This window comes from Pectinophora gossypiella, chromosome 5 (genome assembly GCF_024362695.1).
Source record: "Pectinophora gossypiella chromosome 5, ilPecGoss1.1, whole genome shotgun sequence".
NCBI classification, from domain to species: domain Eukaryota; kingdom Metazoa; phylum Arthropoda; class Insecta; order Lepidoptera; family Gelechiidae; genus Pectinophora; species Pectinophora gossypiella.
The window spans coordinates 14055671-14068559 of record NC_065408.1 but is presented as its reverse complement, the minus strand read 5'-3'; the positions used below and the strand labels follow the sequence as shown (position 1 = coordinate 14068559).

Here is a 12889-nt window from a genome sequence, read left to right as displayed (position 1 = left end):
CAAACTACGGACCTCCTCACCACGAGCCTAACGCTCAAATACTGGACCACGGAGAGAGAGAGAGAGAAAAGGAATAAAAGAAAGAATTAGGTATTAGAAGACGCCACAATAGAATAAGAAATAACACTACGTATCTCTCTCTTGGGTCGGTCCCTCATATCTGAGGATCGGGTCCTCGCAACCCTGATGCTAACCTCCACACTACGTATACTAGAACGGCAAATATGCATTTTCGGAAGTATGTGACCTAACCTGTATTGGGCTGGTTTTCCCTTCGCGGGTTGGAAGGTCAGACAGGCAGTCGCTTCTATAAAAAACCGGACCTGTCAAATCTTCAGGTTAGGTAGGCGGACCCTATGAAAAACGGGATAATGCTAGGGAGATGATGATGACTACGTATAGAACGGCAACTCTCCGCTCCCTTCCTGAGCTAGGTTTACCTCACCCCCTCCGTCTTACTTTAGTCTTCAATCGTATGGCGTCAGAAGTCAGACACACAGAGGCGCGTGTACGATAACGTCCATGTGTAGTGTCTGTGTAAAGCGAGGTGTTTTGTATGAAGTGTCCGCGGTGTGGTCGTGGCAAACGGTTGATTTTAAAGACAACAAACCAACAACAAATATAAAAAAATGCTAGCCTACTCTTTGAATCAAAAAAGAATTCAACACTTTTCTGATCGATTGTACAGCTAATTACTCACAATTGTATAAAGCAAGGTAAACTTTCGTAGGTGTAACACGCGAATCTGATTTAATATCGTGAATAATATATCGTATACACTGTCCCAGTTACATACGATGTGCTAGTGGCCGACAGACGTAATATAGGAACCTGAAGAGCCGTGCTCTGACCTTGGACGCGGCCAATCAGCTCGCGGCAGCGAACACTTCAGAAACCCGACACTGACCCCGCCGGCGTTGACGTTTTCCCCCTTCAGCTCATCAGCCCACTCTGGGCTGTCTCGGTCTTATCCTCTCAGACGACGCCCGCGAGTTTCGTGCCAATCTGGGTACTCTCAGGCCAGTGCCCTTAAATTTTGTACCGGGTCAGAGCCCTGAGCGACTCCCCACTTGGCCAACATGCTGGTGGTGGTAGCTGCTTTGTTTGTCACCGTCGTCACTGCCGTGCCTGGAAATGTCACCACTGCTGACCAACTCATGCTGTTCAAGAAGAAGACGCCTGTGCGTGTACCTGACATTATCATTACCTACAACCTGATTGCGTGATAGCCCTATTCCAAAACCGCGTAACTTACATCGTAATAACCGTCTTGGACTTTGTAGGTTTTAATTCATGTTTGTATCATAGATATTTTATATCACGTGGTTTCCAGAATCTTTGCCCTGTAAAGGGAAATACGCTTGCCCTCTGTATACGGGACTTAAAAATAACTGGCGAGAACTGGCGTAGATGCAGGCGTAATACTATATTATGTTGTACAACTGTATAACTTGAATGGTTCGTATATAGCCTATATCGGCTGTCCAAAAACTTAGATTTTCGACAGACGTTACGGTGAACTCTTTAAGTAGAAGCAAGCAAAGTTCAATGTTTCGTTTTAAAATTAGTAAGGTATTTCGCTTTTATGGACGAGGTAACCCAACAGTGTGCTTTTGTGAGATATGAATTTAACCGATATTAAGGATTTTTTATATTTCAGGGTCCTATTGGCGTCATAAAGACCACTTCCGGCTTCCCTGTACTGCTTGAAGATACACAAGTCATCAACAAACCTCGAATAATCCTCAACGACTTCTTCATGGAAACCATGACTCGACTCAACAGGGAAAGAATTCCTGAACGCTTCGTCCATACTAAAGGTACTGGAGCTTTCGGCTATTTCAAGGTGACCCACGACCTGTCTGATATTTGCAGAGCCAAGATCTTTAGCGCAGTTGGAAAGACTACACCATTAGTCGTTAGATTTTCACCAACAAATGAAGAAAGAGGATCTTCAGACGTCACAAGGGACGCTCGAGGTATGGCCATCAAATTCTACACTGACGAAGGCAACTTTGACCTCCTTGCACTCACTATACAACAGTTCTTGATGAAAGATCCCGTTTTTTTCCCTACTTTCATCCACGTGTTCCATAGAAATCCAAAGACAAATGTCATAGACAATAACATGATTTGGGACTTCCTAACTTTACGGCCTGAAACTCTAGCTGCATTCATGCACACCTTTGGAGATGTTGGCATACCGGACGGTTACAGATTTATACGAGTATTTGCCCTCCATACCTACGAATTATTGAACTATGCAGGAGACAGAACCTTTGTCAGATTCCAAATGGTGCCTGATGCTGGCGTCAGAAACTTAACTACTGCTCAAGCGGCGAGAATTACCGATGTTGATTATGCAACACGCGATTTATATAATAACATTGAGAATGGCAACTACCCAGTTTGGACCCTCTATGTACAAGTAATACCAGAATGCGATGTCGATAAAATCAAATTCGATATATTTGATATAACAAGGCGATGGCCCCTTCGCAAGTTTCCTCTTAGACCTATTGGCAAATTGGTTTTGAATAGGAATCCAGAGAATCAATTCGCTGATGTGGAACAAACGGCGTTTAACCCTGGGAACCTTGTCCCTGGTATTCGCGGAGTGGACACTCTTTTTGAGTCACGTGTGTTCGCTTATAGAGATGCCCAGAACTACCGTTTAGGGGCGAATTTCAATAACATCAAAGTGAACTGTCCTCTTGCAACTATTACCCATACGTATGTCCGAGATGGTCTCCCGCCAGTACTCGATAATGATGGAGAAACTCCGAACTATTTTCCTAATTCGTACAACGGTCCCATACCTTACGTGGAAAAGAATTATCCTCCAAGAATTAACGTGTATACCGATCCTAGAGCCAACAACTTTGATGATGCAAGAGATCTTTATGTTAATGAATTGACTGTTGGACAAAGATGTCGACTTGTTGACAATATTGTGACCAGCTTAAGATTAGCAGATCATTTTTTGCAAGAACGCGCCGTGAAGTTGTACAAACTCATCCATATAGACCTTGGTTCTAGAATCCAGGAGAATTTGTTGCGAAATAACACCAACCCTTCTGACAACTATGAGTGTAACCAGCCGTAGTACCACATGGCATAAATACCTACCAATTTATGCATCCGATCCACAGCTCCAAGGTGGGTTAGCGAAGAGGTCAACCTACGTATCAACGTACTTAAAAATGGGGGTTAAAATTGTCACATCGAAGCAATTCACCTAAAGAAGCAATATTGCAATTTGACATTTGCGCATATAAAAGTAAGTGCGCAATGCCAACAAATGTCAAAAAGCAATAGTTAGTGCTTGTTTAGATAAATTGCTTCGATGTGGCCTTTTTAACCTCGCTTGTTATAAAAATAACTTAAATTGTATCTGCTTTGATTCGAAAAATATTTAAGATTTTAAGATATTTTTATTGGTTGTTTTGATGTGTGTAAGGATAAGGTGCATATAGGGTGCAGGTTTTGCTGTCCCTGCTCTAGGTTTTAAAAAACAACTCAATACTTAAGCACCTTTTATCGTATCGGACTTGATTTTTGTCCACAAAACCTCACAATAGTATTCATATTCAAGTAAAAAATTGTGTTCTCATGTTTTACCCGCAATAAATTAATTGAATCGAAATGGAGGTTTTGAAACAGAAAATAACATCAGAATGTGATTGTTTTTTCATCAAGTCGCTTTCGTGTTTATTACAATAAGACGACGTTTATGTAAATAATATTTTTTTTTGTTACAAATTACTTTTTTTTGGTCGGTCCCGGGTAACAACTACCCTAAACCTCTCCCGGCTCACAATAACAATATAACCCTGACATCATTGATGGTGAGAGGAGCCTTAGTAGTCCAGTTGGTAAAACGCTTACATCTCACTTTGAGGTTGCAGGTTCAAATCCAGCACAGGCCTAATTCAATGATTGTCGAACTTGTTTTCGAATTCATTTATGGATCATAAACGATTATCACGTGCTCAGCGGTGAATAAAAACATCGTGAGGAAACACACATTGCCGAGAAATGCATTTTTCGGAGGTATGTGACCTAACCTGTATTGGTCAGGTTTTCCCTTCGCGGGTTGCACGGTCAGACAGGCAGTCGCTTCTGTAAAAAACCGGACCTGTCAAATCTTCAGGTTAGATATGGACCCTGTCAAAAACGGGATAATGCTAAGGGAGATGGCCTTTAATCCCGTTGAGTTACACCATTTTGTGTAACACTGTTACCCATTGGTACAAAAATACCGATTAGTAACACTGTTACTCAATGCATCCCCGATGATCAGTGATGATGCGATCAGCCATCGACCTCACCGCCCACACGATAGAAGATTTATTCTAAATAGGAGCGTGTTAACAGAAACTATTAACATCAATTATGTTTGAATAATGTAATTAGCATTGTTTAAAAATGTTTAAACTTCATTACCAGCTTAATACGGTAGGCATCAATATTTTCGTAAAGTTAGTATAATTAATGGGCCCAATCATTATAACATTTATAAACCATCCGGTTTTACAACAATTATCATTTGAATTTCAAATTGCTTACTGCAATTAACCATGACAGCACAGTAGGTGCCCTTAACTTTTAACACGAGATGTGGTGAATTCAATTCTCACTCGCATCTCGGAATATTTCTTCTATTTGTGTGCTCAGCGGTGAAGGAAAACCTGATCGTCAGGAAATCCACATTCCCGAGAAATACCTTTCAGCTGTATGACATAACATGTACGAGTATTGTACTGGATTTCCCTTCGCGGGTCGATTAATTCTTTCAAATACTCGTATTCTTCCTCTCAGACGACGCCCTGAGCCGAGGTTCGCGCCCAACATGACCCTCAAGCCTGTTGTCTTAAACTTTGTACCGGCTGAGAGCCCTCAGCGCTCCCCATTTGTCCGGCCAAGTAGTTATGGCCGTCTGCGGCAAATGTACAATAAGTGACGTCAAAAAAGTGGCGTGTTAGCTTCTTTATGCATAGTCCTATGACTATGCTATACAGCTATCCGTATAGCACTTGAAGTTATACGTTAGCAAAAACATAAGAACTATGTTGCTTAGTCAATAATGTCAGGCAACTTAGTTTTAGTTCACAATTAATTTCTAGCCATTCTGTTTCTACGTACACCGATACCTTTTTGTTTTGACGTGACTTATTGTAGACTTGGCGAAATAACTACTTGGCAGAGTAGGGTGGGGTAGGTAGTAAATGGGGCCCGCTGAGGGCTCTCACCCGCTTCTGAAGGCTGATGTAGGTAGGTATTGAAGTTGTCAGCTGGGTTATGCATAAATACGGAGCAGGATAGGTCAATAAAATTTTGGCATAAACCTCCAAAATATCAGACAGTGGGGCCGCTTGAAATTGGTGTATTGTAGAATTTAACTTGTGGCTCAACTGACGTTCAGTAGATTCGAAGGCTTTCTTGTATTTTGTAAATTCTTGTTCATAGTCCATGCCAATCAGCTCGCGACACCAAACACTTCAGGACCCCGATACCGACCCCGCCGGCGTGGTCGACGATTTCCCTCAATCAGCGCTTATCACTAATCGACCCTCTAGGGTCAATTAATTCTTTCAAATACTTTTCCTCTCAGACGACGCCGAGGTTCGCGCCCAACTGGGCACCCTTGGGCATGTTGGCTTAAACGTTGTACCGGGTGAGAGCCTTCAGCGCTTCCCATTTGTCCGGCCAAGTAGTTAATGCCATCTGCGGCAAATCTACAATAAGTCACGTCAAAAAAAAGTTCATAGTCCACATCAGAGCCGATGAGGAGGTTGTCTATTTGCCAATGAACTTCATCTATGACATCCCATCGGGCCTGTAGAACTCGTAATTTGTTCTGGATTTCCCACTTTTCACTTAAGATGCCAACATCCGTCCCTCATTAGACTCGAAATTATTTTGTCGACGGCCAATTAACTCGTCGGTCCTAGACAATCTAGACAAATACACCAAAGTCAATAACCTTTTTGTGTGGCCTTACGTAAAGACAAAAATATAAATATAATTATTTTTTTAAATCCATTTGTCTTCAAACACCAATGTATTATTTTTACAAATGTAGAACTTGGTAGGTATAAAAAATAGGTATATTTACGTACGTAGGTACATTTGTAAATAAAGATTAAATAATTAACAGTATCCACCTTCGCTCGAAATATAATGAAGACAATATTACTTTCAAAGTTTACATATTGGTACAACACGTATTATGTTCTCTTATCGTTTTCAACAAAGATAGGTATCTGTATTTTAGATAGGTTATTACAAATACTAATTACAAAAAAGGATGTCGGATCCTAATGCTCAGTCAGACGAAACACTTGATAAGCACCTAGTAATCATACTCGTCGTAACTAACTGGTCTATATCTGTCCATAATCTTCGTTCTATTTGCCAACAGACCTTGCTCTATTCTGCCTCCTAAGTCCGGATGAATCAAACTAAAGACCTTCACTGCTCTCTCTTGAAGTTTCTTCGCCGCCGGCCCTATACTATAAAGAATGTTCTCCACCAATCTACTCCTTTCCTCTGGAGTCATTTCATTAATGTACAACTCTCTCGCTTGAGCAAAGTTATTTGGATCGTCCTGGTAAACCTCTATCAACTCCGCTCTCTTCTCGTCTTTGTAAGGCACTGGACCATTAAAGCTGTTAGGGTAAAAATTGGGAGAGTCTCTGTCGTTATCTTTCAGTGGTGGCCTTCCGTCGCGATTGTAAGTTAAGACCTTTGTCTGCAAAGGACAGTTTACAGGAATTTTATTGAAGTTTGCTCCCAACCTGTAGTACTGAGCGTCTCTGTAAGCTAGACGACGCGCTTCAAAGACTTTATCAGGCCCACCTAGAATACCAGGGACCAAATTGGCAGGACTATACGCCAGCTGTTCGATTTCAGCGAAGTAATTGATAGGATTCTTGTTTAAAACCATTTTCCCCAACGGATGCAGCGGATACTTGTCTAATGGCAACACTCTTGTAACATCGAAAACATCAAATCCGGCATTTTTCACGTCTTCTAGGGTTAGTATTTGAATTTGGACTGACCATGATGGAAAATCTCCCTTGCCGATAGCGTTGAACAAATCTCTGGTAGCGTAATCAGGGTCTACTGCGGCTATCTGTCTTGCCTCTTCTGACCGCAGATTCTTGATTCCAGCATCAGGGTAAAAGTGGAACCTGACAAAATGTTTATCACCATGCGCATTAGACACTTCGTAAGTATGAATACCGAATCCAGGCATGTGTCTATAGCCGTCAGGAACACCACGGTCGCCGAAGACTAGTAAAAACATGTGAAGACTTTCTGGACGTAGAGTTAAAAAGTCCCACAGCATGTTTCCGTCGATGAGATTTGTTGCTGGGTTCCGTTTCTGTGCTCGTACGAAGGTTGGGAAGAGTATTGGGTCTTTGTAGACGTACATGGGTGTGTTGAAGCCTACGATGTCGAAATTGCCATCTTCAGTGTAAAACTTTACCGCATATCCTCTAGCGTCTCTAGAAGTATCGATACCTCCTCTTTCAACGACTACGGGGGAGAATCTGGCCGCTACAGGGGTCTTCTTACCGACTTGACTGAACACTTTAGCTTTGCAGAGGTGTGATATGTCGTGGGTCACTTCGAAGTACCCAAAAGCTCCTCCTGCTTTAGCATGGACTAAACGTTCAGGGATTCGTTCCCGAACTAAGTGGGTCATAGAGTCCATGAAGAACTCATTGAAAATAAGCCGACTGTTGAGAGTGTTTGTGTCTTTGTATTCGATCGGAGCGCCAGCGCTGGTCGTCATGATTCCAATGGGACCCTGAAACAAAAACATAACGAGTTTTAGTTTTTTGGGCAATGCCAATGTCGGTTCTACATTACGTTTCATAAAGCAGAAAGTACAGCTTAAATACCACGACCGGCCTGAGGTTCATCTAATATTTGTTCACCACGCTGCTTCACTACAGGCTGGTGAAGAAACCGACCCGACCGGACATTTAACCTGGACCTCTGGTTTGATGGTCAAAGCCGTTACGCCACAGATGTTGTCAATGCCACAAAAACATTGTAGATATTCTTTTACACTTTCACGTAAATGTCTCGTAATGTAACTTGACTATAGTTTGAGTAAGTATGATAAAGAAACGTGACATTAAAAATGTTGTAATAACGTAATGTAACCTGCTAAAAATACTAGTGCTTTGTATGCTAGAACTCTGTATAGACTAAGAAAGTGCAAAATAGAGTGGAACGATACCTGTTTCTTAAATTGTATAACCACTTTGTTCAGCCTCCAAAAACGATGTCAGTTAACTTGATAAATTCAGTTGGTTCGATGAACCGTAGTTTTTATTAGATAGGTATTACACCTTGTGTTATGCACCTTGATTTAGTTCTGTTGCTCTTATTGTTTGAAGGTGATTAGTCTGACACTGTACAATTGTGACAAAATACGTGCCTACCTAATATTAGCTAGCTAGATACTTAGTTACAACATTTATTTATTTCTAAAGGTAGGTACATACAACATTACAGTGTTAACCAATGCGCTGTATGGCGAGAAAACAATATAAGTAAACACTAATATACTAAATAAACAATAAATGAAAAATGAAACAAAAAGAAAAGTAAGACTATAAATAACATGAAAAAACTAAAAAACATACTGTGGGAGGTGCTTTTTTTGCTCTCCATAGCTTAATGTTCAGTGAGAGGTCGTCACACCATATTTTACGCCGTCTTCCTCGACTTCTATGCCCGCCCTGAGGTATCCAGTGAGTAACGACCCATGCAAATCGCTCCGGATGCATACGACAAACGTGTCCGGCCCAGTCCCACTTCAGTTTGGCGGACTTTTTCCCTACATCAGTGATACCGGAGCGCAGTGTAGTGTTTCGCACACGGTCGATTCGTTACTAAGTATCTTAATTGCGTATAATCTGAATATCCGGACAAGATTTAAACGTACGATTGAAGTTACTACGTTGCTAAATCTATTACTTTCCAATGCATGTAGCTTGGTTTGCTGCGGCAAGAATTTTGTTCCAGATAATGTAGAATTTTGCCAATACAGCACGCAATTTCTTGCGCAATACAGTGTCTATATGAGCCAGTCGCAATGATTCCTAATCAAAAAGTAGCCCGTGGTATTTTTATTCTGTAACCTGTTGTAGCGGCAAACATTCACGGTAATTGGTAGCATTAGCAGGATGCATACATTGGTCTTCTTCTTTTGTGAGGGTTATGAGATCAATGACTAACATTATCAACCTTGGAGTCAGAGTTATTACTTATGCCCATGTCCAAATAACCACTACATATGTAAGTATTTACTTAAGTAATTAGTAGCCAGGACCGACTGCTTAACGTTCCCTCCGAAGCACGGATCATCTTACTTTTGATTAATCGGGTGATGCGCCTGCAATGTCCTAACCAAACTAAAAAGTGATTTCTGTGATATGCCCCACCAGGATTCAAAACCAGGACCTCCGGATCTTGAGCCCAACGCTCAACCACTGGGCCACGGAAGTCGTTGACACCGCAATTATTAACGTAGTTATTATCTGAACCAGATAGTATGCATGTAGTATTTGAAGAGTGCGGAGGAAGCGAAAGTGGTGTGTTAGAAGCGTAATAAGTGGGATTCCGTGGTCTGCCTACCCCAGCGGGACATAGACGTGATCTTCTGTGTGTGTGCAAGTTATTCATATCCTAAAGGTACGATAGGTAGCGTAGCGGGCTGAGCAATTCCTTCAATCCCGTTAATTCTATCTTTACTTCTGTATAGGCAATTCGTGACATAACGTATCAAATGCCTTGCTGAAATCATCAGTATAATAGGCACGAGTTTGGTCATTTAACAACTGGTTAAGTGCAAGGAGGTACAATGGAATTTACGTACTTATAAGTAAGTACCTATTTGTACAAAGTAGTTTTTATTTTAGTAATCTACCTACTTATTAAAATACTTTCTGTCGTTACTGGAAAACTTAGTCATTAATTTTATCAAGACATTAATTACTACCGATATTTACATACAGCTATACAGGTTATAAGAAGCTGCAGTAGTTTTAGGCGGATAACGCGTTCGTTATGTAAAAAAACGACGATTCAAAGTGTAATTATGTTACCTACTGAATATTTTTGAATTAAGTACTTACTTACATCTTAGTAAATACATTGGCAGGTTATAGTATTTCAAATGCAAATTCTGATAAGTAAGCAAGTAGCAATGTAGGAACATACCTACATACATAAAATCACGCCCAGTTCCCTTTGGGGCAGGTAGAAGACCACGGAATTCCAAGTACTAGGATCCTCACATACATCTTACGCTTCAACTTTTTTAGGACCCAATTAATTTTATTAATAAAATAAAATTGTATCTTTCCTCTCTAAACTAATCAGATGCCAATTGTAAAAAAGTTTTTACTTAATAAACTTACTTACCCCAGTCCTTTTCTGAAAATCAACGATCTGTTGTCCAGCTGGATCATTTTGAATTTTCGCGACCACAACAGCTACCAGCGCCAAAAACCACAGAACACCCATTTTTTCACAATTCCAATCCGTGACCACACTTCACTGCATCGTCCGATCAAACGGTTCTATTTTCCCGCGCAACCTTTTATATTTTAATATTTGACGACGGTGACCTTGATCCGGCGGCCCAGACAGTTCTTTGGGGCGCAACGGATTTCTACACTCGCAAAAAAGATTGATCAATAATGGTCAATTTTTTATTGAACCTTCTTATTATCTAATTTTACAGACATACAAATTGTGGTGACAAAGTTTATCAAGTATTTCAGTCTTTGCCAGGAAGTACCTGCGACCGATAGAGAGGCCGCTACTGAAATAAAATTAACCACCCGTTGACAGTATATTTAAAGTAACAGTGAAAGGTGCAATACCAAGTTAATTGTGATCACGTAATCCAATCAAGGGGAGTGAATAAATACAATAGAACAACAACATTGTTCTAAAATTATCTGAATTAATCATTAGAGGCCTTAATCATGTCAATTAAGGTCTCATTATAATGGAAAATTGTCTGCAATCACGCCCAACTTAGGAAATACCTTCGTAGACATTCCTTTTTTCCTTACTTTTGTTTTATATTTGCTTGAGAGGAAGTATTTTTTTCTATATTATAGTAGATACCTAGAGACCTAGTTAGTTCTTCGAGCACCGGAAGTCAATATCGTTACCGTTAACGTAAAAATATAAATGAAAATATCAAATTCAAATAATTTTATTTTCGGACCATAATAAGGTCCATAGAAAAATAATAAATATGTAGGTACATAAATTATTAATATAAAAATTATAAACTAAAAAATATAACTTAAATTACAATTAAAATTAAATAAGATAACATAAATGAAAATAAAAATTATTATTTATTAGGTCTTTTGGCAAATATCATTTGATGTAAGTAATTAGATTGACTACCGGTGTCCGTATACTCTCTGATCTGAAAATAATTTTAAAAAAGACTAAAATACGGTGTGTAAGTGCGGAGGCGGAGGACAGGAGTCCTAGTATGGCTTTGTTCCACTACTACTCTGGGCGCCATCCCACTTGCGTCAGACAGAGTACTGCGGGGCGGAAGGCAAGAGGGAAACCATTGCCCTATTTTTCTCTAAAAAGTAGTATGGACAATGCTGCACTGATGATTCAGCTCATTATTTTGAGTTAATATTAGTCTTCTTCTATCGTGTGGGTTGTGCTACCTCACAACCCTGGTGACAGGGTTACTATTGAGCCGCCAAATGCCCCTGACATGCCCCTGACATGACTCATGTAACGACTACGTACATACATTTGTGAGTAGTAACCGGGACCAACGGCTTAACGTACCTTCCGAAGCAAGGATCGTCTTACTTTCGGACAATCATATGATCAGCCTGTAATGTCCTAACCAAACTAGGGATCAAAAAGCGATTTTTGTGATATGTCCCCACCGGGATTCAAACCCAGGACCTCCGGATCGTGAGCTCAACGCTCAACCACTGGACCATGGAGGCCGTTGAAGTGGAATTTTCCATCGCAAAAGTATAGAATTAAAAAAAAAACTCATGTTTTTTGCTACGGAAAATCATCCCCCTTAGTATTCGTTACGATGTTACTAACATTATGATGTCTGTATAAGTATACAAATACCTGATGGGTAGATCTTCGATTTTTGAAGGTTCGTCGCAGTCAGAATCATAACCAACAACAAAATGTATGGACGTTGCGCTGTTACCGCACTGTCATCATTACCTAAGTATCAAAAGTGGCTACCTACCTAAGCTACCACTTAAAACTTTTTTATTAACACCATGTTGAGCAGCGTGGTGGAGTATGCTCCATCAATACTCAATTAACCGGGTTCCCCGATTGGTGGTTACAGGAAGCCACAAAGAAACAGACATAGGTATATCATACACACATACACTTGAAATACATTACCCTTCTCCTTTGGCAGTCGGGTAAAAACTATTAAATGCTAAATTCAACTTCACGCAGTCTATATCCCTAAAAAAAATATGTATTGAAGTTTGTGGTAGCAACAGCGTGGTACTGGAATTGGGTACTGGATGAAAAATGAAAAATAAAATGAAAAAACCTCTTTCTTTTATAAAGCAGGTTAAGAACAAGTTAAAAATATAAGTTGACAAACTTAAATTTGCAGTAAATGGTGGCGCTAGCAGCAAACATTTCGTTTTATTCTAATGTCAAAACCCATACATTAGTTACTAGATCTCATTTTGTCAACCCGCATGAACTTTTGTCGGTTAGTTTTTGGCTGGGGTTGCTAGAACTTTGCTCACCAATAATTTATCTATTTACAGATAATTAAAGACAAAACTAAATAATTGTTATTATGTCGTTAATAACTACT

At 40.2% G+C, this 12889-nt stretch overlaps 2 protein-coding genes across 2 annotated transcripts; one reads left to right on the top strand and one right to left on the bottom strand.

Annotated features, from left to right (window-relative positions):
• The first annotated feature begins 1079 nt into the window (after positions 1-1079).
• Positions 1080-3106, top strand: LOC126366977 (catalase-like). Its single transcript, XM_050010320.1, has 2 exons — positions 1080-1181; positions 1661-3106. Exons 1-2 carry the CDS (start codon positions 1080-1082, stop codon positions 3104-3106), a joined length of 1548 nt encoding a protein of 515 aa, XP_049866277.1.
• Positions 3107-6353: 3247 nt separating this feature from the next.
• On the bottom strand, positions 6354-10551 carry LOC126366975 (catalase-like). Its single transcript, XM_050010319.1, has 2 exons — positions 10450-10551; positions 6354-7819 (listed from the first exon to the last, which is right to left on the bottom strand). Exons 1-2 carry the CDS (start codon positions 10549-10551, stop codon positions 6356-6358), a joined length of 1566 nt encoding a protein of 521 aa, XP_049866276.1. The 3' UTR covers positions 6354-6355.
• Between the last annotated feature and the right edge of the window lie 2338 nt (positions 10552-12889).

Coding starts and splice junctions, on each gene's coding strand:
- LOC126366977 (XM_050010320.1), top strand. CDS start 1,080: ATGCTGGTGGTGGTAGCTGCTTTGTTTGTCACCGTCGTCACTGCCGTG. Junction 1,182..1,660: donor TGTTCAAGAAGAAGACGCCT/GTGCGTGTACCT, acceptor TTTATATTTCAG/GGTCCTATTGGCGTCATAAA.
- LOC126366975 (XM_050010319.1), bottom strand. CDS start 10,551: ATGGGTGTTCTGTGGTTTTTGGCGCTGGTAGCTGTTGTGGTCGCGAAA. Junction 7,820..10,449: donor ATTTTCAGAAAAGGACTGGG/GTAAGTAAGTTT, acceptor TTTTTGTTTCAG/GGTCCCATTGGAATCATGAC.